This window comes from Xyrauchen texanus, chromosome 47, assembly GCF_025860055.1.
Source record: "Xyrauchen texanus isolate HMW12.3.18 chromosome 47, RBS_HiC_50CHRs, whole genome shotgun sequence".
NCBI classification, from domain to species: domain Eukaryota; kingdom Metazoa; phylum Chordata; class Actinopteri; order Cypriniformes; family Catostomidae; genus Xyrauchen; species Xyrauchen texanus.
In genome coordinates, this window is record NC_068322.1 from 11,561,615 (window position 1) to 11,589,459 (window position 27,845).

The window sequence follows — 27,845 nt, forward strand, 5'->3', positions numbered from 1 at the left end:
GGTCTGAGAAACATATTTTCAGAATATGCATAGAAAGTAAAATATTACTTTCAGAATTACTATGATTATTATTGTTTTTCCCCTCCACATATACAATAGTGCACTTTGAGCTCCATGGAACAGTAAATGCAACAGAACATGGTTAATGCATAACTTCTGATCTTGGCTAAAATGTTTTTAACATTTAAACTTTCTTCGGCATGTTAAATTAGTTCAAAAGACACCAATACATTTGGTTGTTTTTCAGTGGAAACCTTTTATTTCACATGACACAATAGCGTACCAAGCCATCGAAGAAAACAAAACATCAATTTGCAAAAGGTGCAACTTGAAACTTAAAAATAAAGAAACATTTTAAACAACGTGAGAATAACAAACACATTTAATAAACCATTCACAACATCAAGATCATATTTTCTCGGTAAGGGAGCTGAACATTCATCAATACTGAAAGAATGAAACACTGCACCTGGTAGTGCCTGTAGGAAATTTACAAATGAAGTTTAAGGGTTCTTTAACCAAGTCTGGAGTCTTCTGAACCCATTAAGCAGAAAACAAGGTGATCAACAATAAGTTAATCTTTATTTTCAATGTAGTTTCACCATCAAAACATGACAACTGAATGAAATTTGCTAAATGTTACCTCATATTGTGTCATGATTTCCAATGAAATTGTTGATGATTGATGCGGCAAGCGAATTTGCAACACTGCTCAAAGCTGAAATGATGCTGTCGTCTGTTGATTTACTTCTTTATATTTTGTTATGTGGCTGAAAAGAGTGCTTTAGGGACTGAGCTGTCTGTATATTGTTTATGGTATAGTACATATGGAGATTTGGTATAAAATGTTCTTCTGAGGGGATGAAACTGTACAGAGAGTGGAAAAAAGATTGAAAGAAAGAAAACAAAGAGAAAGAAACACTTGCAATAGATATTCTTCATAAGTATCTTTGTCTTTTTTTATTTACCTGATAAGCAAAACGGCATAACATTTTGAGGCCTTTTTCTTTCAGAGGAAGTATCTTAAATATAAGTGCATTCTGTCTTGTAGCACTGACAAATTTAGCACTTGTTTGAAATTCACTTAATTCATGATATATATTATCTGAAATAAAGTCTTAAAGGGATAGTTCACCCCAAAATGAAAATTCACTCATCATTTACTCACCCTCATGCCATCCCAGATGTGTATGACTTTCTTTCTGCAGAACAAAAATTATGATTTTTTAGAAGAATATTTCAGCTCTTTATGTCCTCTCAATGCAAGTGAATGGGTGCCAAAAAATTACATTCCAAAAAGCACATAAAGTCAACATAAATGTAATCCATATGACACCAGTGGTTATATGCATATCTTTAGAAGAGATATGATAGGTGTATATGAGAACAGATAAATATTTAAGTACATTTTTGGCTAGATATACTTCTCCCTGCCCAGTAGGGGGTGGTATGCATTAAGAATGTGAATCATCAAAAGCACAAGAAGAATGTGAAAGTGATCTGTTGTTTCACCCACACCTACCATATCGCTTCTGGAGACATTATGACATGTGATTTTTGAGCTTCACGTTTTGGTCACCATTCACTTGCATTGTATGGACCAAAAGAACTATAAGAGATATTCTTCACAAATTTTCATTTGTGTTCAGCAGAAGAAAGAAAGTCACACATCTGGGATGACATAAGGGTGAGTAAATGATGAGAGAATTTTAATTTTTGGGTGAACTATCCCTTTAATATCCTATGGAGTTTTGCTTCTCAGATATTTTACTGGTAAATAAGATACCCGTTAGCAATATGTTTTTGCAGTGTAGACAAAGCAGATCAGAATTTTGCCTTTGAATAGGACTAGAGGCACAGAGGATCCACAGAGCAACAGATGTGACCATTCTGTGAGTGTAGATAGAGATAGGGAGGGAAACAAAATAAATAAACAGACATTAGTCAAAAAAGAAGGGTAGCTACTCATACACTCACATATAATCCAAGCCATTTCTGAACAGTATGTATGTGTGTGTCAAGCATGGAAATAATCATCAATGCACCCTCTTACGCTCTCTGAATTCACATTTCAGCTCAAATTATGTAGATGACCTTGGCCAGCCACAGAACCTGTGCTTTATTAAGTAGATTAATTCTCCCCGCTCTCATCTCTTCTGACACTGAAAACCATTCTCTTCTACAGCATTCATTTCTCTTCATTGCTAATTGAAGCTTCAAACCTGCTAATCTCAGTGCATCCAGGACAATTTGCTGTGCCAATAGTCCGCAAGCTGTCCATATTTCCTAACTAAAAAGCTTGCATCACCAAATGGTGGTTTGTTTGTGCAAGATCTCAGACTGCAGGCTTTGTTTCATGAATACATTTATATGCACTGAAACAATCAAATCAAAGCGGTGTTTGGGCACATAACCAAAACCTTTGCCCTTGAATATTTTGGTATTTATATGTTTAAAAATATATTCTCCAGATGTCCATGAAACACGTTTAAGGGCCTTTGAAATCTGTGCTCATTTTGAATGAAAAAGTATATCAGTCTAAACAGGTTTTTCAATGGTTGATTCGCAAATAAATATTATTATTATTTGTATGACATGTTGTCCCCTCCTGTCCTGAATATGTGGTTAAAGTCTAAGTAATACAAGTAAACACTCAAATCTACAATAATACATACTTAAAGTGCTTTGTCTTGGTCAATTGAATGGTGTCCGTGGGTGGTTATGTAAGTGTGAAGTACCTTGCACTGGCAGAGGGAACACTCACTGCCGTGTTTGGTCCAAGCAGAGCCACTAAAGCGGGTGACTCCGTACTCATCCACGCAGGTCTTGGTGATGTCATTTTGGACAGTGTCGGACAGGCAGGGGTCCGTAACGCAGCGTGAACAGCACTCGCCCTCTGGAACCACTGTAAACTCACAGTCAGAGACCGCCGGACACGGTATGGACCAGCAGTCCACCTCTCCCCTCTGGAAAATTTTTTTTAAAATACACAAAAGCAAATGATACACTTTAAAAAAGAAAGTCATATGGGTTTGAAATGACATAATGCTGAATAAATGTTCATTTTTGGGTAAACTATCCCTTTAACATGCCGTAATTAACCTGTACAGTTACCTATCAATTGTGTTTGTACTGTATCTGTATGTTTGTGTGTTGTGCTCACTGATCCACAAAGATCCAGAGTGAAGGATCAATTTAACATATTGAGTTCTGTCTCCTTAAATGTTCTTGAAGACTTAATTTAATATCAGTTAGATAGCGGGTGATGTGTAAAAATATATATCAAGCTTTTTATTCTTTTTGGATGTTTTCCACAGATGCAAGGACGAACAGATGGGTTGCCTGGAAGTGTGGGAAGGTCATTCCAGGGAAATAGTGTAAGTACGACTGACAAACAAAAGAAACTAAGAGCTTTGGTGTGTTTTCAAAGTTCAAAAAAAGAAAATTGTCATTATTTACAAACCATTAGAAATGTCAAATCTTTGTGCTGTTATCATCACCAAATTAGACATTTTGAAGAAAGTTCACACCTCTTTACAATGAGAGTTGAGAGTGACCATGGCTGTTAAGCACTAAAAAGGACAAAAAGATACTATCAAAGCACCTTGAATGTAGTCCTGACTATATTCCAATTTGTCTGAAGCCATAATTTAGCTTTTTGTAGAAACAAAAGACTGAAATTTAAGTTGTTATTCACTGAACATCTTCCCCTTCATTGCAGCTCTCAAATGTCATTATCTAAAAAGATTATATTCTAAAACAGTATATTCTTTAAAAAAATAATTTAGCTTAATGATATGAAACAAAAGAGTTTGAGTAAATAATGACAGAATTTTCATTTTGGGAGAAAATATCCCTTTGAAGTTCAGGCTGCATCCTGTAACAGAGCAGGTTACATACAGTAGACCTTGATTATATGAATGCTGTCATTTTTTGCTGTGTCTCCTGGAGTGTTCTAGATTGTTCCGGAAACATCCTATGTTCCTGCACTCCTCATCATTTTGTATCCTATCTTAAAATAAAGCAATTTTTCCTCTCTTTTTCCGTGCCTCTCGCTCTTGAAGTTCTGTGTTTCTTCTACTTTACAGAAAACAAGAAAAAACTGATGAGAAGTAGGTTTTAAAGTGAAAAAGGACTTAAAAAAGCGCTGTCTGAAAGAGATTACGATAACATGTAATAAAACAATTGAATAGAAGCAAAACACACAAAGAGGATGTAGTGAAACTACAGGAATTTTACTATAGGCTTGTTGTGCACTGAATTGGTTTGATTATGTTCCAATATTAAAGATGGTTTAATGGACACAGACTACACCTTCAGGATTAAAAAGGACTTTCAATTGAAAGGACTTTATTGATCAATTAATCCAGATCTGGGCTTTAGCCTCAGCCAGGGAAACAAGCACTCAGTCTGTTACTAAGTTCACAACTGTCCAGAAGTCCAGAAGCAGAATTAATTTCATAGCTCACAAGTTTAGTAGTTTAAAACCTGAGGATAATGCTTTTTACTTTGTGTACTAAAAATGACAGGTTTTGGAGCCCTATTTGAGGCCACTGTCAGCTCACTGAGGGGAAAGGATTTGCACCAGAGAAAAAGATCATGTTAACTGGACTTTATAATTCAGTTCTTCTGCAAGTGCAAAAAGTTCCCACAAAATGAAAGAAAAATAGCTACTGGGGGCACTGAAACAGTGCACAGGAGGGATGAACTCAAGAGGGACTGAGTACTGCAATGTTCAAGTTTGGCACACGATTTCCTGACTGGATATTGTCCAAAGTTTTACTGTGGCCAGCAGAATCTCTGAAACAGATCACTGCACTAGAATGTGATACACAGAATGAAAGTGGAGTTTATACTGAGACTTAAGCATCTGTGAAATGAAAGTGGTTGTTAAAGAGGAGACATTCAACACTTCTGTTATAAATATGTTTTTTTCCTTCCCTTTAGTCCACTTAGTCAGTTTCTTGCACCAATAATAGTAATTCAGTTATACATGAACATTTCAACCCTTGTAAATTGTTTGGCTGTTTAGTTGCTATAGCATTAATTAACATATTTCTGTATGTACCTCTTTTATGATTAGGTAACCTCAAGTTCACTCTATCTTTCATGAGGATTGGACAAGTTGCAGAAAACTGAATATTTAATGGAGACCATGTACATATATTTCACATTGTTATGTTGTAGGCTTATGCTAAAATGCTTTAAAAAATTAATTTCTCATAAATCTACTCTTCATACCCCACATTGACAAAGCAAAAAACAGATTTATTTATAACTTTCAGTTTTTACAAGAAAAAAACTGAAATATCACATATGAAAAATACTTGACAAAAATATTCAGACCCTTTGGAATTTTGAAAAAAAGCACCTAAAGGACTCTCCGACTGTGAGAAACAAAATAATCTGGTCTGATGAAAAGAAGATTGAACTGTTTGGCCACAATTCCAAGCTTTATGTTTGTAGGAAACCAGGCACCACTCATAACCAGCGCAATACCATCCCAAAAGTGAAGCATGGTGGTGGTAGCATCATGCTGTGGGAGTGTTTTTCAGCGGCAGGGACTGGGGAACTGGTCAAAGTTGAAGGAAAGCTGAGAGCAGCAAAATACAGAGATATACTTAAGGAAAACCTGGTCCAGAGTGCTCAGGACCTCAGACTGGGACAAATGTTCACCTTCCAACAGGACAATGACCCTAAGCACACAGCTAAGACAATGCAAGCATGGCTTAGGGACAACTCTGTGAATGTCTTTGAGTGGCCCAGCCAGAGCCCGGATTTGAACCCAATTGAACATCTCTGAAAATTGTTGTCCACCAACAGTCCCCATCATACCTGACAGAGCTTGTGAGGATATGCAGAAATGAATGGCAGAAAGTCCCCAAATCCAGGTGTGCAGACCTTGTTACATCATACCCAAAAAGACTTGAGGCTGCAATCACTGCCAAAGTGCTTCAACAAAGTACTGAGTTAAGCGTCTGAATACTTTTGTCAATGAGATGTTTCAGTTTTTTCTTTTTAACACATTTGCAAACTTATCAAAAATCAGTTTTTTGCTTTGTCGATATGGGGTTTGTAGTGCAGATTGAAGTGAAAAAAAAAAAATATATATATATATACAATAATTTAAAGCATTTTAGCACAAGTCTGTAAAAAATTAAGGGGGTCTGAATACTTTCTAAACGCAATACATAATATAATGTATATATACATTATAGATATTTACACAGTTGAAGTCAGAAGTTTACATACACCTTAGCCAAATACATTTAAACTCAGTTTTTCACAACTCCTGACATTCAATCGTAGAACACATTCCCTTTATTAGGTCAGTTTGAATCACTACTTTATTTTAAGAATTTGAAATGTCATAATAATAGTGGAGAGAATGATTCATTTCAGCTTTTATTTCCTTCATAACATTCCCAGTGGGTCAGAAGTTTACATACACTTTGTTAGTATTTGGTAGCATTGCCTTTAAATTGTTTAACTTGGGTCAAACATTTTGGGAAGCCTTCCACAACATCTCACAATAAGTTGCTGGAATATTGTCTGATTCCTCCAGACAGAACTGGTCGCACATGCTTTTTCAGTTCTGCCCACAAATTTTCTATCGGATTGAGGTCAGGGCTTTGTGATGGCACAACTTTGGAGGTATACTTGGGGTCATTGTCCATTTGGAGACCGATTTGCAACCGAACTTTAACTTTATGGCTGATATCTTGAGATTTTGCTTCAATATATCTATGTCAATTAAAAGTGAAACAATCTGTCTGTAAACAATTGTTGGAAAAATGACTCATGTCATGCACAAAGTAGATGTCCTAAATGACTTGTCAAAACTATAGTTTGCCAATATTTAATCTGTGGAGTGGTTAAAAAAGGAGTTTTAATAACTTCAACCTAAGTTAATAACTTCAACCCAACTTCTGACTTCAACTGTATGTATGTATATATATATATATATATATATATATATATATATATATATATTTATTGTACAGTGGCAATATATAAATACAATTCCCTTGCCTTTAAAAATGAAAATAAATAAATAAAAAACACATAAATAAAAGACAGCACAGACTATTAGAATAGCATGACTCATGGCTTAGCACAATTTTTTTTTATTAGAGTGCTACTATTCACTATGCAGTAGCACACTCATTTGTCATTGTGTTTGCACCGACTGGGCAAAAACACCCAGATTTAGCTTCGCATTGTCATATTGCATTACCACAAATGTGGCCTTGCATGTTGCACTCACCATGCACTGGCACTGCTGGCAGTTCTCTACCCAGGTTTCTCCATTTCTGTAAGCTAACAGACCATTCTGGTGCAAACACTGGGAACTCAGGCGCGGATCACATTCAGGACAGCACAGCACGTCCACCGTGGGATTCTCACAATCACACACCATCCGTCTACACATCACCAGCCCTGTCTACAACAGGATATAGAGAGTGAGTAAAATGTGTGTAAAATACTGTATAGTTAAACCTGTTAAACAAATGCAATTTTCAATACACATTTCAAATCACATTTTCAATAATTGGTTCCAGACTTATGAATTGAATACATTTTTTTAATTTATTTTCCCTTTTGCCATTCATAATATATATAATTTTTTACTGTATTATTATTTCTGTGTATTTCTGTACTGTAATTAGTGTATAATATTTGTCAATGTTTTCCATTCTGATAATCATGCCAAAAAAGCTTTGTTGACTGAGTAAAAACCATTCCCCTTTTCAAACTTTACTGTATTCCCTATCAACCACTTAGGCTTGTCCAGCTCACCTGGCAAGAGCAGACCGAGCACCTGTCATCATCCAGAACCCAGATCTGCCCATTGTGTTTCACTTTTCCATCATGGGCACAGTCTCCTGTGCAGTTCTTGCCGTGTGGACACCGGCAGTCATATCCTCCGTCCACATTAAAGCACACGGTGTCATTAGCACAAGTGTGCCTCCCCAGCTCACATTCATCGATGTCTAACAACCAGAAAACAGAGAAAGAAACCAGTTTAACCAGTTGAATTCTGTTTAATTTCAGATTTGTGCGCTACAGAGCAACATTAAAAAATGTAGCTCTCATTATTTATTTATAAACACTCATAAAAGACAAGCTACCTTCACATGACTCTCCATTGGCTGAGAACCTTCCATTGTCATGGTAACCATCGCGGCACTCGCAGTGGTACCAGCCAGGTAGGTTGATGCAGGTGGCTCGACTGTCACACTCGACAAATCCATCTGAGCACTCATCAATGTCTAAAGAGGCAAGATAGAGACACAGGTAAGAAAACCAAAGACATTTATGAGAAAATGCATATGTTGCCAAATTGACTTGGACCCGCAGTTCTCAAACTCTTGATGAGCAATACCTAAATAATGTCAAGAATTGTCATTATGCCTGGTATTGGCCTGGGTAGCTCAGCGAGTATTGATGCTGACTACCACCCCTGGAGTCGTGAGTTCGAATTCAGGGTGTGCTATGTGAATCCAGCCAGGTCTCCTTAGCAACCGAAATTGGCCCGGTTGCTAGGGAACGTAGAGTCACATGGGGTAACCTCCTCGTGGTCACGATTAGTGGTTCTTGCTCTCAATGGGGCATGTGGTAAGTTGTGTGTGGATTGCAGAGAGTAGCATGAGCCAGATTGATGCTTAAAAGACATACAAGGGAGAAGATAATAGTAGTGTTACCATGCAAAATGTCAATTAAGTACTAGACTAGTACAACGCAATATGTTAATATGTTAATATGTTAACAATATGTTAATATGTCACAACCATTTAATTATAATTACAAAAAACGGCACGTAGTGCAATGCTCATGTTTTATTACGCTGAGCTGTACTGTGTTGCTTCCAAACCATTTTAAAATTCTTCAATGGATAAAAATATTCATATGCATATTTGAGTTCTGTCCTTGCAACAAACACAAAGGAAGTGACACAAAAAAGAGCTTTGCCATGGCCGTTAATGACATCTCAAAGGAGCGTACCCAACAGCTGTAGATAATGATGCTTTTCACAAACAATACATGGCCTTGGATTCTGATGTCATAAAGAGCTTTGCACAGCATCTCTCACAGAGCCAGCCAGTGACTGATAAACTTTAACCTTATACAACAGATTTACCAAACACTGTTTGGAGCGTTTTTCACCTTACCCATCTAATTAGACTTCAAGGGAGAATTTTGTGTTGTATTGTGTTTCAATGTCAAATTTACCATCTGGAATAAATGTAAGTCACAGCAATAAAATGTAAAATAGAAGTTGATGAATTCTGTGTTTGTGTATGTGCAAGAGAGAAATATATTGCATGTGCCTGTAGCCTTGAAAGTCTGTGAAAGAGCGCAGAATATGATAAACTGCTTTAACACTTGTGCTGTGTTTACATTTTTTTTAACTAATTTGGTGTTCCCGGTCAGCCTATAAAAATGCGTATAAATCTCTCATTATGCTATATTATCACAAAAATGACCAGCCATTGAAAATGAATGGGAGAGATCAAAAATAAGAGAAAAATTTAGTGTTCAGGAGCATGTTCATCATGATTATGTTCACATATATGTGCATGTGTGCTTGCAAACATTAAGGCCTCGGACCTGTGCACGTGCACACACACGCACACACGTGTGCTTACATACAAGCACAAACTCTTGAGTATTACATGCTTTCTTTTTCACAGAGGTGAACTTTATCCTACCCTGAACTGCATCCAACATCCATTCATCCATCCAACATTACCACACACACACACACTAATACACAAACTCACACACTAATACACAAACACACACACACACGCACACTAACACACACACACTTGTTTTTATATCATTGGGGAGCATATTATGGATTTTATACAGATCTAACGATCATTTCTATCCCCTAACTCTAACCCTACCTCTAAATCTAACCCTCACATCAACCTTTTTACGTTTTCAAAAAAACATCGTTTAGTATGTTTAATAAGCCATTTTCCTCATGGGAACCGCTGGCTGGGCCCTACAAGGTAGGTGATCTCAGGTTTTACTATCCTTGAGGGGACATTTGGACCCCACAATATAGTATAAACATGTACGTACACACACACACATTGGTGCAGCTATCGTTATGAGGACTCTTCATAGACATATTAATTTTTATACTGTACAAACTATATATTCTGTCCCCTAACCCTACCCCTACCCCTAAACCTAACCCTCACTTTTTTACATTTTCAATAAAACATAGTTTAGTATGTTTTTTAAGTGATTTGAATTATGGGGGCACTAGAAATGTCCTCATAAACCACATTTATAGCATAATACCCTTGTAAATACCAGTTTGTAACCTAAACAAAGTCCTTGTAAACCACTTAAACCTGCCCCCCCCCCCCCACACACACACACACATCAGAACTGTCTTTGCCCCACAGTGACCCCTCTCCAATATAATCTTTCTTTGATGATCTTGCTTTCATCAAGCATTGCATGTTTCAAATGCAGAGCACACATTTGCAAGGCACAAGCAAAAAGCTTTTGTCAGGACACAAAACCACCAGGTGTTCATTCATTTGGCTTGTTGTTGATTAGAAAATATTACAGAAATATTTGGAATTTTTGGTCCATGAAATGTTCTTTATATGACAGTGTTAATGTGTAATATAGGCTTAGGCCAGTTTTCTTTGTCACAATGGTCAGATTTGACAGGGAACACCACACATGTTACTTTGTGCCCCTTTTCAGAAAATAAAAGCATTTTAAAATTAAAGTCATGTTTCTTGTGATCTTCTCCATTAATTTTCAATGGCCGGTCATCTTTGACCAGGAACACAATAATTCTATTGATTCTATTGGAGAGGGGTCACTGTGGGACAAAGACCGTTTGCGTGGCGTGTGTGTGTGTGTGTGGTAATGTTGGATGGATAAATGGATGCATGATGCAGTTCAGAGTAAGGTAAAGTTCATCTTTGTGAAAATAAGCATATAATCCTCAAAATATTTAGTGTGTGTACGTGAGTATGTGTGTGTGTTCATGCATGTGTGTGTGTGTGTGTGTGTGTGTGTGTGAGTGAATGTGCACGTGCACAGATCCGAGGCCTTTAAGTTTGCAAGCACATATGCACATATGTGAACACGAACATGTAAGAAAGCATGTAATACTCAAAGTTTGTGTGTGTACGTGAGCATATGTGTGCATGTGTGTGTTATTGTGTGTGAGTGTGTGTGTGTGTGTGGTAATGTTGGATGGATAAATGGATGTTGGATGCAGTTCAGGATAAGATAAAGTTCACCTCTGTGAATAAGAAAGCATGTAATACTCAAAAGACCTTGTGTGTGTACGTCATACCTGTCAACATTCTTTTCCGGGAGTCTCCCGTATTTCACACCCATCTCCCGCCCCCCTCCCATTTAGTTATTTCTCCTGGAAAACCCCCGTAATTTGTATGGCCCAAACCTCGTTATATGAATAATCACATCAATATAGTATTCCAAGGTTGTCCAGTTGCCAGATCTTGTATGAAACGCATCCTACTCAGACAATCGACACATCATACAAATTTCAACCCAATTTGTGACCTCAACCTGCAACCTACAACCCAGTTGTGCTGTTGATATTTGCGCAGGTAGTAGACGCGGGAAGTTGAATCAAGCATCACTGGTAGATGGGAGGAGAAGACTAAGGTGGTGCACAGGAGAAAAAAAAATATATACATGTAAATTTAACAACAGCTGGACGGAAGAATTTTTCTCTTATTTTTGATCTCCACCATTCATTTTCAATGGCCAGGCATTGTTGACCGGGAACACCACAGTTGACACGTTGTGTCATTTTTATTCAAAATAAAAGCATTTCAAAACAAACTTCATGGTTAAAAATCAAAGTACACTAGTGTGATAAATAGTACAGAATGTTTTCATATTTTATATAATATTGCCAAAATTATCCACAAATATAATTTTTTTCAATCAAAAAGTGAGGTGCATAAGCTCAGATCTATGAGGCCTATGATCAATAAATTCACCTGTGCTAATTGAAAGAAAACAAGTTGGCAAAAAGATCTAATCCAATACTTTAGAGATTTATAATCAATTTTTTAGGCCGGTTATTTCTGACCGAGAACACTAAAAGTGCAACAAGGTGAATTATAAAATGATATATTTTTTGGGGGGAAGTGGTGATACACTATGTAAGCAAAGTCAGTAAGTTTAAGTCCAATGGGATAATATTAATTAGCATTTTCAGGCAAATGAAAATACTTTTCAGGTCACTTAAGGTTAAGGATCTCATGAATTAGGTTTCCAAGTGCTGCATGTTAGTATTGCATGAGCTGAGAAACCTTTAAAGCATTTCATAAGAAAAGTAATATCTGTGAATTTTTCATGTAAGCGTTTCAGATTTCTCAAGCATTCTTATATTTCTCCCTCCTCTGACTTTAGATTTCCACACTTTTGTAAGGATTTCACTGCCTAAACACCAAATCCCTCGTCCTTTATAATAGAGATAAGAAAAAAGATGAACAACCGTGAAAATAACACAAACAATGCTGAATAATACATAGATGTAGGCAGTGCTGATGACATTTATTCATTTTCTTCTTTAAGCACCACCACACACATGCGAGCACGCTCCACTCATCACCCTCAGAGGAATGGCTGGCATTTGTGCTGTCAGTAAGCAGTAGCAAGTATTGATTGACTGTGTATTCACAGGCAAACCCCCAAGGCTTACGCTGTCCTGCCATCCTGTCACTAATTTGTTAGGGAAAGTCACAAGTAGACAGGACAATACATAATCTCCATCTCATTTAGTCCTTCCTTATGCCCCAAACATTTGGGTTCCATAAAGGTGAAGTGCGTTTTTCAATACTTAAGTAGGCCTATATTCTCATTCCCCTACTTAATTTGCAGTCAGTGACAACTATAAGTAAGCCATTGATTTCCCTGAAAGATTTCAAACACTGTAGCTCTGTGGTGCTATTGAAACAACACAGCAACATTGGCTTAACTAATAGCCAAAGGTTTGTTTGAAAGATAGTCCCAATGAAAAACAGGGAAAGTGTTCGGGAAACCTGTTTAAAAACAATAATTATTTTTGCAAATCCATTTGGTGACATTAGTGGTGCAGAAATTATACACTTCACCTTTGAGTGGGTGCAAGCCAGTGGTGTAATCTAATTTCAATATTGTGGGGGCCAAATTTAATAATTCAAGAATCAACCATTTAAAAAACCCACATCATTAGACCACCAATCTAAGAGCGGTGGCCAGCACTTTTTCAGCCATACTGGTCCTGAAAGTATTTTCCCCATTCATTTTATTCCAAAGGGATTTCATAAAATTATTAATAAAAACATTCTTAATCATGAACCAAACCAACTACCTTCGAGGTTACAAACACAATTTGATTTGAAGTGCCTTAAGACTGTGTACTTAACATTTTTAGAGAGAATGAGAGAATCATGTACTAACCCATGAAGAATTGCATATTCAAATAAAAAATGATGAGACATTATAAAACTATTGATTTAAACTTGTTATATATACATATAGAATCAATATATTTCATGTATATTGCACATTATCGTATATTTACAAATATATAAGCAGTTTGAATGTGTAGGGACCTCGACTTTGTTGCATCATTTGCAGTGTGCCATGGAAGTTGGCGGTCACTGGTGGGCTCTTTTGCCGCGGTTTGTTTGGGATTTTCTGATTGGAGGGTTTCCCCATTCAGGATCACGGACAGTCTAGTTATTCATCTGAAATTCTGCTATTAAACAATGTTTTAAACATGAAGTTGAAATAACACAGATTGATGTCTTAATCAAAAGCTATCGATTAACAGTCTTGGAGTTCACGGTAGGTCTGTCTTTAAAGTTTACACGTTATCGTTATGAATTAATTCCCCTATGAGAAAAAAAAAATGAAAGGAATTTTTACTTTTCCTTTATTGTGGGAGACATGCTCCATCAATGTCTATGGTGGTTATGGCCCTTGTCTGAATATTGTGCTAAGATTTTATGAGAATGGTTTTATTTTTAGCAAAAAATAAATAAATTACTAAAAACAAATTAAGGTCAGGTTTCAGAACACAACAAATTTAGTACCTATCCGTCACGTTTGAAATTTTTTATCGGTAGGGACAAGGTCCAACCTGAACACATGCAATTAAAGAGCTAGAGAGGGTCAAGGTGCATAACACACTACAGAACAGAACGGACCCTTTACAAGTGAAAGTGCCAAGTATAACAGATTATCCAATCCCGTTTGAATGGACTAGAATAGTTATGGGTCCAGAGTGGAATCTTCAAGTCTATTTCATCAGGGACAATTCTTCAAACAGTAAATCATCAATCCTTTCAGTTCCTTCACATCCCGGCTGTTCCCACCCATGCTATCTCCTTCATCTGCCCCACACTCATTTTTTTTCTTCCCTTCATCGATCCCCTCCTTCCTCACCCTAATGAACAGATTCACAACTGCTGGGGAGCTCTGCACAGAGGGACTTTGAATGCATTTATGTGTGGGTGCATTTGTGCATGAAAGCCTGGTCCAAATTAATTCCCTAAAAAATCTGGCAGTTTTTTAACAGGAAGCTAAAAGGCACACTTTTTTAAAGTGAGAAGACAGATAGCATATCCTCAGAGTTTCCCCAATAGAGTGCAACAGAAGGGTTCCAGAACTGGAAATCCCATTCATTTTCTCCATAGAGAAATAGATTTTTAAAGATGACGTATAAACCATTCAAGACAAGACCTAACATAAAATCAGAAGTTGTTGAGCAATGATATATGCTTCTAGAAGCCTCAACTCCAGCAGAGCAGAATTTCCTGAGAACTACACTACCCATAATCCTGAAGAGAGATCCACCAATAAAAGAAGTCGCTTTACACTTACACTTCCATACACTCACTAATTACCTATCCACCTTATTTTTCAGCGAAACTAGGGCGCCGCCATAATCAAGCTTGAATGTGGACCACTTCTGGTATAAGCCACTTCCAGCTATTTTAGCTATACAAATATACTATATTGTGCTGCTTTATAATACAGGCTGGCAATAAACACTACCGGTCAAAAGTTTAGGGTCACTTAGTCATTCTTTATTATTATTATTATATTTCACATTTTAGGATTATAATTAAGTCATCAAACCAATGGAAGAACAGATATTGTACAATAGGAATTGAGTTGTGACAAAAAAATAAAAAATCCAAAATAAATCAAAACTGTGTTATATTTTAGCATCTTCACAGTAGTCACCTTTTGCCTAGAATTTGCATGTACTCTTGACATTTTCTCAACCAACTTCTTGAGGAATCATCCTGGGATGCTTTTTAAAGGCTGCTTGAGCATTCAGTGTCAGATCAAGTTTTGAAAAGTAACTGTGTGCCCTGACGATACAAAATGTATTAAATTGCAAATATTATTAGAGAGATTTTTCTTGGTATTAGACCTCCTTTGTTCTGGCTTTTGTGCGTGGACGTGTTTTTAAAATGTCAATTGGTATTATTAGTTGACTGCCACGTAATGTTTGATCTTACTCATTGTGAAACTGCTAATCTTAAAATGCATCTTGTTTCGTCTTGGCAAATGAATAAATACATTTTACTTTCCATTCTTGTCAGAGAGCATTCTCTCTTTCTTAGCAGTGTATAGTAAACAGACACACAGATCACACATTGAATGTCTGAATATTTTTCAATAAACTTTCAATATATTGTTTTTAAACTTAAAATCAATTACCTGGTCAATCGTTTTGAGGTTTATGGTAATATACAGTATATATATATATATATATATATATATATATATATATATATATATAGAAAAACAGTTTAATTTCCAATGTTTCATGGGATGTGTAGTTTATCACTTTATAAAAGAATGCACACAATAAAATAAAATCAAAGTACACATTCTTGTACCTTTTTCAGATTTTCATTTACTTTTTTGCTTTAAACCAAAGTTTGTAATGATGTGATTAATTTAGGAGGTGGCTGGTTTAATTTGATGCCTTTGTACTAAATGTGAGCAGTAACTGTTACGTTGTTACGTTGTATAAGAGTGCCTAGTTAGAGGAACAGATTAAGCCTAATTAAAAAAAATTAACATTTCTGTTTTGACAAGGCTTTTGAGCCTTAATCGAGGTCTGTGCTATAAAATAAGGGGAGACATTCAACAACTAAACACTAATTAGCTCCACCTCATTAAACATGATGAGAATCGCCTTGGAATACACAAACCCAATGAAGCAGATATAATCAAAGTGCTTAAATAAACAGAGATTTGTATGGGAGGATAGAGCCGGCAGCGGTTTTAAATCTCGTTAAATACACAACGTTACACTCCTCCCAGTGGGACTCTCTCACCAAAGATCTAAAGATATTCTCATTCAAATTTGATAGGGGGTAGGATTCAATTCTTCCTTTATATTATGAATAAATACTAATATAAGAATCCCATATAGGCTCAAAGGCAAAGTTATGGTGTTTGGTGACAGTGGCGAGGCAAGAAATCTCAAAGTGGGTGGACCTTGGTGACTATTTGTTTTTTCATTGTGAATATAATGAAGCGTACCCATTTCCACAGCCATTATGAGCGGTTACTCACTAGGTTTAAATGTTTTTTAATGTTAAATACACACTCAAAGAATGTCTTTAAAGAGCACATCTGTAAAGAGCATGTCAATATAAAAACAAAGCCCAATCCTGGACATTTAGGTCATTTAGAAATCCCGACCAGACGCTCTGTATATGTAGCTGTTGCGTAAGTGGTTTGTGATGGATGTTAAATACCCCGCAAACTAAACCGCAGAAATGCCATGCAATCTACAGAAACGTATTCTGCATTAAAGTGCAACTAAACCACACAATGTAAATGATCTGGGTGCTGAGTGGATCCGTTTACAGTCATGACTGTATTTCGCCCATTTCAGTTCACTTTAAATATATATATATATATATATATATATATATATATATATATATATATATATATATATATATTTAAAACAGCAATATGATGATTATCATGCATATGAGCTATTTGCAGTACATCAAAATGCAGTTTATTTTTATATGAAAGCTATTAGTATATTCCGGCCATTTTGACTGAGTGGACCAGCAGTCAATCTGGGTTGACCAATGCCACGCTGGCCCTTATGTGGCCTTGCCCCTGGTCTGGGAGACTGCACAAAAGCTGCAACCACTGTAGACAATGTGGGGGACAAATGTCAAACCTGAACACAATCAAGGAACCTGAGAGGATCAGGGTGCAAAATACACTGCAGAACAGAATGAAGTCTTCCCAATTTGGTGTGGACTAAAATAGTTATGTCTCCACAGTGGAATTCTCTACTCTCTTTTATCAGCGATGAATTGCCAAAACATTTAGATCAGTGGTCGACAGATGTAGGTTATTCAATGGTTGATTCTTAAAATTATTACATTTCATTTAATTGAATATGGTTATATCCTTACATTGTACTACATTTGCAAGGTAAAGCTTACTTATTTCTGTCCTCAAGACCTTGATTTTGCTACACACCAATCACATAAAGAATTAACAAGTAGCCTGCAGAAACATCATGTTCAAGAGGAAGGACCCCTGAGCCTGAGGGGTTTAACCCCTGAGGACCTAGTATAATTGGGTTTCCTTTATGAAAGAGCACATATGAATGATCTAAGCCAAATCAATGGATAATACATGGTGCCAGTCTTCTAAGAGGTAACAGCTAAAATATAAAAAGAAATGTAGACTCCCTAAAGCTTCCTTTTCAAAGCAATATAAAAAGAGAACATTTTTTTAAAGTGAAAATATTTCTATACCAGGGTATTTGATAGAGAAGATCATTCTCTGTTTCTGTGGTTCAGCCGATTACTCTCATTAAAGTGCACAATAACAATAAAAATACAAAGCTCTTATCAAATAATTTCTCTATTTTACCAGGAGTGTAATATCCCCTGAAATAAAGGATTGCTTTGGCTATACTGAACTTGTGGGTAGTTTTAACAAAGTTGGCCATATGTGTCGCCGTCATGCTGGCACAGAAAGAGAGAGAGGCTTACTGACAAAGACAGAGAGTTTAATAATGAAATTCCTTGAATGCAAGTGTAGCGGGACCGTCAGAGGAAAACTACCTCTACATATGCCAGACTACGCCACCCTGTTTGACCAGGGAAATATTAATACTGGTGAATTTAACCACCTACAAAAGGACACACAGGAACGTGGGTTTTTGAAAGGAGGGCCGGAGACGTGGATACAAAATAATACAAAAGCTTTATTTAAGTAATCAACGACAATCTTAAAAACAACATTAAGAAACTAGGTCAACATTCATCCTTCAACATTCACGACTTTTAAAGGAACCAAAAAGAAGACCGAGGCTTAACAATGGCAGGTACTCTATTTTAGGGAGCACAAGGCTCCTATAATCACTCTTACCACCCTGTGCACAGATGTCAACACACGCACTTCAATAAGGTCAAACATGAACGCACAGCACTCCGTGACAAAACCTCCACCACCGCACGTGAGGGCCTATTAGTAGCCTGCCCTGAAGCCTCGGCTCCTATAAAGAAAGCAAAGTTACCACACTGGTCTCAACATTGGACACTTAATAATTACAAAAAACAATAATAAACATTTAAATTAATAAACCAGAAATCAAGAAACAATAATACACTAATGGGGTTCACAATTGGTACCGAAGCTGGGTGTATGTTCACCTCACTGTCCCACTAACAACACCCGTAAAGCAAAACAGAGATAAAGCAAAAAACCCACTACAAGAAAACAAGCCAAATGAAAAACAACAGTCATAAAAAAGGAATAAACTGAAAATTAAAGGAAAATAAATATACCAAAAGCAATTAAAGTTAATCACAAACAAATTGAAGGACTAGTTGAAGAAAAGAACCCATCAATCACAAGCACAAATACTGGCGGGCAGGCGTCACACATACGTGTTGATGAGAAAGTTTGTCACAGGAGAGAGTATATGCAAAACACAAAACAGCAGTGTCAACAGTGTTGCCCCGCAGGCCTCGCAGAACAGTCTATTTCACCTAAAATGTAAACATAAAACATATAATTGCGGTATAAAAAGGAGCGCTGCACAATAGCGGTAGTTTCACGTACCTTCATTTCATACCCAGGCGCACATCCACATTACGCGCGCACACACAGAAGGTTACCACGTCACAGAAGGTTACCACATCAAAGCACGGGTCTGCGCGAGAGGCATGAAAGGGGGAAATAGCAGCCACCAACAGCCCACAGCAGCGAACTATTCTCACAACTACAAACCAAATAATTATTACAAAAGATCACGCATCTGTGTTTTAAATAGTTAGCCAAACAACACATACCTCCAAGCGGAAACAGATGAGAAAACCAGAAGGGGAGGTCCCCGGGCAATGACGCACCACACAATCGGCAATCACACAAACGGCAATCACACACGTAGGACTAGAGTTAGGGATGGGCGATACCAGTTATTTTCTTTTCGATCCGATACCAAGTACTTTGAAGACAAGTATCGCCGATTCCGATACCGATACCGATACTTTTATGAATTATTTATATGCCTTTACATTCAGCATACATATCGTTAAATGTACACTCCATCAGCTTTTTCCGGGAAGGGATTTGGTAACGTGAATCAAGAATCTTGACAAGAGCAATAAATCCTCTGTCTTCTACAACTGAGATTGGCTGGAGGTGCCTTGCAATCATCTCTCCTATGCCTCTTGTAATTTCTGATGCTCTCTGCGAGTCATCTATAAAATATAATACATATATTATGTTCTTAAAGCTGTGTTACAGGCATTAAGAATTTATAATGATAGTAAATCTCTCCCGTGTTACTTGACACAAACTATGTCATTTGTTTAATAAACTTTTTTTTTAAATGTTAAAAATAATATATAAATGATTTAACTCAAAATATCCACCAGATAGCCTATCAGGTAACAGAAATAGATATATATAATGAAAAAATGTTTAAAGCAAAATATCCAGTTTAATATTCTGCTCCAAATAAAATACTGTAATAGCTTCATATCTGAAACAGTATATATTGTACAAATAATAGCTATAAATAATGTGACTTTTTGTATTCAAATAACCTAACCACCACTTTATACCTGGATAACGTTTTTGACCTCTCTGAAAGCATTCTGCTAGTGAACTCTGCCTCGAGCTAGAAGATGTGGGTCGTGTCTGTGTTGACTCCTCTGCTCGTTTCAGCTGCACCTCGTCATGCTCTGTAGGGTGTTTTGCTTTCAGATGTTTGGTCAGATTTGTGGTATTACCACAGTGGCGTATGTTTTTTTACAAATGTCACACGAGGCTTCGTCAGTATTTACTGGAGTGAAATAGCTCCAAATAACACTTCTTTTCGTTCACTCATTGCAGTCATGCACTCGAACACCTGTCTGCGCTTAACTGACCGTGACGTTCTGCTTCATTAATTCCTAGTGATGATCGCCAGAGTGTTTATATGCATACTGCCTCTGGCGGTCAGTAGGAATTCACAGAACATGTACTAATTGTCGCAAGCGCGTCACAATTTGCTCTGGCCAACCTGTCAACAGCGCTATCGACAATTTGTGGACGCTCTGATGTATTTGAAATAGGCGGCTAAACAAACAGATAGTATCGATATTTTATTTGAGAATCGATCCTTTTGATACAAAGGCAGTATCGAAAATATCGATACTTAAGGATCGATCCGCCCATCCCTAACTAGAGTCCCCTTTTATACGGTAGCGCACAGTTCCAAATTGGATCCTCGATGACCCAAGCGCATTAATTTAATTAGAGACACAACAGTACGTACCAACAGTACGTACCACCACACAAGGAATAAGAGGTTTCACAGGGACTGAGAACAGTCTTTTCTTTTCCTCTCATGTTTGTTTGTGCAATGTTTATCCTCACTCTGCTTTTGTCATAATATTACATTCCCCCTCAGAGGAAAAAAGAACACATGGGGAAGAAACCACAAGGAATTACAGACACCTGAATGAACAAAACAAAGATTAACACACACAAAATGTCTCTCACACATATGAATGCAAAAAGAACATACCACAACACAGAGGCAAAAAGGCCTCTTCATATGCCAGTTACACAAATACAGGAGATCCATTAACAAATACAATGATAGTGGATCATTTAAATCATAACATCGAGATTTAAGGTTAAAATTTATATGAATCTATGGGGAAAAGTATAAACCGTATATTAGGTGCTGTGACTTAATGATGTAGCCTACAGTACACATAAGGACAAACTCCTTTATGTGTTAGCTCTCGCACACACACACACACACACACACACACACACACACACACACACACACACACACACACACACACACACACACACACACTTGTTGGGTTTCCATGTTTTCTGGGGACTTTCCATAGACATGGTTTTTATACTCTACAAACTTTATATTCTATCCCCTAACCCTACCTTTAAACCTAACCCTCACAGAAAACTTTCTGCATTTTTACATTTTCAAAAAACATTATTTAGTATGATTAGAGTTTTCCTCATGGCAACCAACAAACTGTCCCCACAATGTCAAAAACGTTGGGTTTTACTATCCTTATTGGGACATTTGGTCCTCACAAAGTGATAAAAAAGTGATACACGCATACACACATCCACATAACATAGCTGTGAATTTGTATGTCAGCCAGTGCTTCCTCCAAGAACAGTGAGTCAGGCAAACCACACCTCACTCTCTCTCATCTCTATCTCTCCACCAGCTGTCTCATTTAGTCCCCGTGTCTCCTAATTTCCTCTCTCTTCTGTCCTCTTTTTCTCTCTCCCTTCATCATGCCTCTGTCACTCATACATAGAAGTGAGGGGGTGCTGGACCGCTTTGTAAAATCCATCAGCAGATGGCCTGCTGGCTAATGTTGTGCAAAAGGTTCTGAGGTCTCTCCATCATACACACACACACACTGATCCCCAGAGCCATAAAAAGCTTCATGTCCATCTCTCATCTGCTGTTCCAGAGTTCATTGCACCCTCAGTGGCTTGCTTTTCAACACAAGTCTAATTCCTGTCTGCAACTCATTCAACAACTCTATACCAACTCAAGGGAGAACTCTAGGCATTACGTGACAAGTTTCCAGCATCAAGTTATTTTTCAGTCTGCACTAAAAATGAAACGCAGTACAAAGCAAAACAATCCAATCCATTTATTTGGATGTAAATGTGTTGTAAAACATATACAGTGTCCCCAAACGTATTTGGACAAATGTAGAAATGTCATTAAAGTAGATCCAAAATATGAAAACAGATTGTGGAAGAGATGTAATTTTAAGTATCAGTTGGCTCTTAAGCGATGTAAGAAAAATTTTGGCAATGGACATTAGTGTGGGGGGTAGTTGCCCCCCGTCACCCATCAAACTCTACACAAAATTCAAACTTCACAATACAACTAATTTTTCACATACCTGAATGCACAAGTTTGGATTATTCATAGATGCTATCCAGTAAACTTAAAGCAACTACACATATATACAGCATTCATGTAATAGTGCCAACTTGCACAATCCACCGGGTGGCCGAGAAAAGAACTTTGGGCATGAGATAAGTATCACACCCTGAAAACTATCAAAGATAAATCAGCTCTCCTCAATGGCTTCAGTAGCTCTCATGATTTTCTACAGCATAACATTTCTTTCAGTTGAGTCCAAGCAGTTTAATATGAAAACACTTGAGGTGTGACTGCACATTATTTAGAAATGCTGCACACTTGTTGCACCCTTATGGAAAATTTACAGAATCTGCCTGTATTGTGTCTTACCTGTCTCACATCTCTTTCCAGTGAAGCCCTGCTGACAGACACAGGTATCAGGAGCAATGCAGGAACCACCATTGAGACACTGGCCCTCACAGAGCGCTGCCCAAACACAAGATAAAGGGGTCAATACACATATTTCAGCAGGACTAAACCACATACTGTAAGAACAGATGCACCCTGGAATTGTATTCTTCTCAACTAGAACCCTGCAAACCATGGGTTGTGCTAGGAGTGGGCTTCCAAGGCCCCAAAAGGTTTTACCTTGTCTTGTTCATGTGTGGCAACTTTTGCCAATAAGACATTCGTTGAGCTGTAATTCTGTGCTACAATTCAGACATTCTCTCAAAAGCCAGACATTTGACTACTGGCAAAATGTCCAGCTGGTACACATTGTGTTACATTACACATCATTTATTCTGCAACAAAGTGACATTTTATTTAAATTTTGGCACAGCTTTCGTTGAGTAAACTTGTTATTCTTGGGTGTGTCTGAGGCTGAGGTTAGTGGGACCTTTTTAGTTTTAGTTCCAGTAATATTTAAAGATCTACTTAATAAAAATTACATTTAACAAGGACATCCAGTAACATTTATAATGGAGTATATCATAGGGCTCTACCAACTAATCGAGTACATAATAGACAATTACAGCTGTCTCAATTAAATAACAGAGCGTCTATTTGCACCCTGGTGTAAATAGTATAAGCCACACAGTGCAGCAATTTGCACCCCAATATTCCGGTGAAACCACAGAAATATACGACAAACTAAACAATAGATGTTGCTGCTGTGGTGTGGGGTGTAAGGACAGTGTGTGAATGTGTACTGTTGTCCTAGCGACCATTGTTCGAATCAGTGTTGTCCCTCTCTTTTTCCTATCTGATTTACTGTTTCCATTCTTAATATTTCCTTTAATACTACTTAAAATAAAAGATAAAAATGAACAGACATGTTGATTTCATTGCAGTGATTTGGTCACTGTGAATGTCAGGGAGTGCAGAGAAGAGTTTGATAAAGAGGAAGGGTATGTTGATCGCACTCCCACAGCATCTAATGATGCAAATAGCATCTGCCATTAAATAATCAGGAAAAGTGTCAATTACAGAATTCCACTGCGTCAAAATGATTTTCTATCAATAGCATTTTTTAAGTAGCATTTAAATATTGCAACCTATCACATATATGTCAGATTCTCACTTTTTGTGTATATTTAATTCATAATTTTAATTAAAAAATGTTTGAATTCTAATTAAAAAATTACTGCGTAGTGTAAATGTGAAGTTGAATATTTAGGCACGTTCTTGATTTAATGATGTACAAAAACAGCAATAAAGCAATTAAGGAATACAGTTCTCAGCTTGTTTTGGATGTGTAGCCTACATAAAGAATATGGCAAGCAGATACCCCACACAAAATAAGTATTTTAACATAAATTCTATAAATCAAAATGACTATATCAATGACAATAATGATTTTGTCATCATGTTCCAATCTTGTATAAAAAAAGATGGTCCCATATGCACCCACAGTGGTAAAAATCAATGTGTTCAACCAAAAACATACAATAGTGGGCATGGCCTTATTAAAAGCTAATACTTGTGTGAAATTTAGTCCGTAATGCAGGTGTTTGCACTTACCTTTGCAGAAAGTGCCGTTACCCACAAATCCTGGTTTACAGGTGCAGCTGTGTCCACCAACCATATTGAAACAAAGAGCATTCTCATCGCAGACATTCAATCCACGCACACACTCATCATGCTCTGAAAAAACAAGGAGTGTGAGTCAGTGTGTATGTTTTGCACACTTTCCAAAAACCTTTTGCAAGTTATGCACTTTCCATCCTCCTTTCTGCTGTTTCTTCTCTGAGGGAATACAACCCCATTTCAAAGATGAAAAGCTTGCAGGAGGAGGGAGAGAGAAAAAGAGACAGAGAGAAATAATAAAAGCGCTGAAAGGGGTTGGTGTCAGATGTGTCTGAGCATGGTGCTTGGGGAGTAACTGACACTATGTAGAGAAATATAATAAGCCAGTCTTTGCAGAAGGTTGTTTGCACATTTGAGAATGCACAATAATGGTTCAAATGATTATCATGATTATTTTACTTAACATTTTAATCAGGATTATTAATCACGATTATTCTGCCATTTGATGCTTTATTTATTTATTTATTATTGCAGGGCTGCATGATTTGGACAAAAACAATCATCTGTTGCCACATCTTAGATATCGATTCTAAAATAAAAAATCAAATGTTCTGTTTTTTCATTTTTACTGCAAATGTATATTGGCCCAAAATATCGGTTATGAATACTGTAATAATACAGTCCTCATCTGTGCGCATTGTCAGCGCAGGCGTCTGCCATTGACTGTACTAAAAGTATCACACAGCTGTCAAATTGCAAATGCATAGAATGCATTCGTACTCGCTCTTTGACAAAAGAATACATTTTGAAAGGCAACGCAGTCGACAGGGTGCGGTCCAATACTGAACGTGAAAACATTAAGTATAGCCAGGTCTGTATGATGGCCTCCAGATGACCTGATGCAACAAAAAGTCTTCACTCAGTCTGTCTGAAATGTCAATGAAATGAAGTCAATGAAAGGTCCTCTCTTGCAGAGCCTCTGTCATTAATATTTCTCTTTGGGGGAAAATGTTCCCAAAGCAGATGGGAACAGAGAGAATCTCAGAGAGAATTGTGAATTGCTACTTCAACAGAGGTGAAACATCAGTGATCCTCATTATACTGAGCAATCAAAACAGTGAAAGCTTGAGAGGGAGAGAGAGAGAGAGAGAGAGAGAGAGAGAGAGAGAGAGAGAGAGCGAGACATCTGTCACTGTAATAAACAACTGATTGATAACAGAGAGCAGAGAATTTATTTCTTTTTTGTTTATATTTTCTTTCCTAAAGCTGTTTATGAAAAGATGAAAAAGAGCGAAGACCCAAAGGAATACGAGTATGAAATTAAGGCTGATAAACAATTTGGTCCAATATCCATCTCCATTACTCCCTTGATGCCAGCTCTGTTTACCTCAATCAGTGCTATTACTGTCCTGCCAAGAGGAGTGTTTGACTGAGATGGATTGTTCAGAAGAGCTCTCATCTGCTCTTAAGTATTGGCTAATCTGCCCATAACAGCTAAAGGGACACCAATTATCCTCCTAATTAGTCATAATAAAAAAGCTTTTGTTCCTTCCTCTCACACCTATCCATTCACTTTCTTTCAGATCTGTGGGCTGGCAATGGGAGATCTGTCAGCTATACCGCCAGGTGAAACGTAGAAAATCTTAGCTCTCTCTAACGCAATGCTTCTAGGTATGACTTTAATTATGGGCACTTTGGGCCCTATGGACTTTTAGGAAGAAAAAACAACTTTTGACACTCTAAGTAGTTTATTTAATTTGTATTTGTCTAACTAAAAATAGTGCATACGTCACAGGATAATTCAGTCATTCTTGTCATTTTATGAACCACCATCTGAGCCAACAAATGTTATTTTTCACCACATATACTTTTCATAACTTTGGTGGATTATCTATATGCTGCCTTTATGTTCTTTTTTGGAACTCGAAAGTGTTGGATCCCATTAACTTGCATAATACAGATATAATACCTCATTTCTAATTCAAATTTTTTGTTTGTGTTCCGTAGAAAAAAAGAAAGTCATACGAATTTGAGAAGGCATAAGTGTGAGAAAGTTATGGCAAACTTTGCTTTAATAAAAATCAACCCCATGGTCATAAAAGTGCACATGGCATATAGAACACCCTTCGATCACTTCCACTTTCACTCTATTTCCTCCTCTGTGTCATCTCTTCTATCTCTCCATATCCCAATGATTACAGTTGTCTTTTTCTTCAGCACGTGTCACTTTCCATTTTCTCAAACTCTTCCTCCAGTGAACCAAAACGGCATAATCACCTTAAGTCATAAATCGTTACATACACTCATATCAAAACAAACTTTAAATCTCTAGTGTCTCATTAAAATCTCATTCAAAATGTTATTAAAACATCTAATTAAAATGCAGTTTAACTGACGAATGGTGTTGATTGACTGGATGCTCACTGAACATCTCCGGATGCATCACTAGACAATTCAAAGAACTTTCACTGATGAAGATCGGGTAAAAAATTTGAACCCTACTCTTCATTTATTTTTATTTTATTAAATAACAGAACAAACTCACGTGTGTTCCTATCAAAGATCCCACTTATCAAGCATTCATCTTGCCTATCCAGCTTGAATTTAAATAAGTGTAGAATTGATTTCATGATCAATGGTTTTGGAACTGATGGTTCCAAAATTTCTGTACAACGAAATAGAATGGTGAATAACAATTTAATTTTCAGTCTGTTCTCACACAAAGCATTCATATGGTTTCAGAAGACTTGGAATATAGCACATGAGTCACATGGATTACTGTCATGATTCCCATCCATTTTCATTGTCTGGAAGGAGGCAGCATAAACATTAATCAATACTTCTCCTTTTGTGTTCCATGGAAGAAAGAAAGTTATATGGGGGTTGGAATGACAAGGGCATAGGTAACAGATCTCTGAGCAGGAGGCAAACCAGTGTTTTAAAGAAACATTTACATGAACAGCTCTGGCCAGCATATAACAGCACATTAAAGATGATTGGAGACTAATATCCTTTAAGCTTTAAACATCCACTGACTGCTCAAGCGGAATTAATGATGTATTGCATGAGAGAGACAGAAGAGCCAAAAGAGAACCCCCAGTATGTGTCTTATTAACTCCATAACACCCTCCTAAATATTGACAATAATAAAAAACAAACTAATAACTATTACTGTATGTAACTGACAAAACAGCTTCACTACTACAAGGTTGCTCATTGCGAGTAAAGGATGTAATTAGTAAATATCAGTGAGCCAATCATGAAGGCAAGACAGAGTTTGATGAACAGATATGAAACCTGTATAGGATTAATTACTATAATTTTGGTCATTTCCATAACTTTTGATGGTTTAAATTACAATTAGATGAGCTGATTA

General features: G+C 37.0%; 1 protein-coding gene across 1 annotated transcript in view; it reads right to left on the reverse strand.

Moving 5' to 3' along the window:
* Positions 1-244: 244 nt before the first annotated feature.
* Positions 245-27,845, reverse strand: part of LOC127639021 (protein kinase C-binding protein NELL2-like) — a 52,609-nt gene continuing 25,008 nt past the window's right edge. Inside the window, exons 14-20 of the mRNA XM_052120831.1 lie at positions 24,464-24,586; positions 22,832-22,927; positions 8,133-8,273; positions 7,801-7,994; positions 7,268-7,444; positions 2,739-2,966; positions 245-1,890 (exon numbers count right to left, since the gene is read on the reverse strand). Of these exons, the coding sequence (XP_051976791.1) occupies positions 1,849-1,890; positions 2,739-2,966; positions 7,268-7,444; positions 7,801-7,994; positions 8,133-8,273; positions 22,832-22,927; positions 24,464-24,586 (1,001 nt within the window). The 3' untranslated portion in view covers positions 245-1,848. The remainder of the gene's footprint in view (positions 1,891-2,738; positions 2,967-7,267; positions 7,445-7,800; positions 7,995-8,132; positions 8,274-22,831; positions 22,928-24,463; positions 24,587-27,845) is intronic.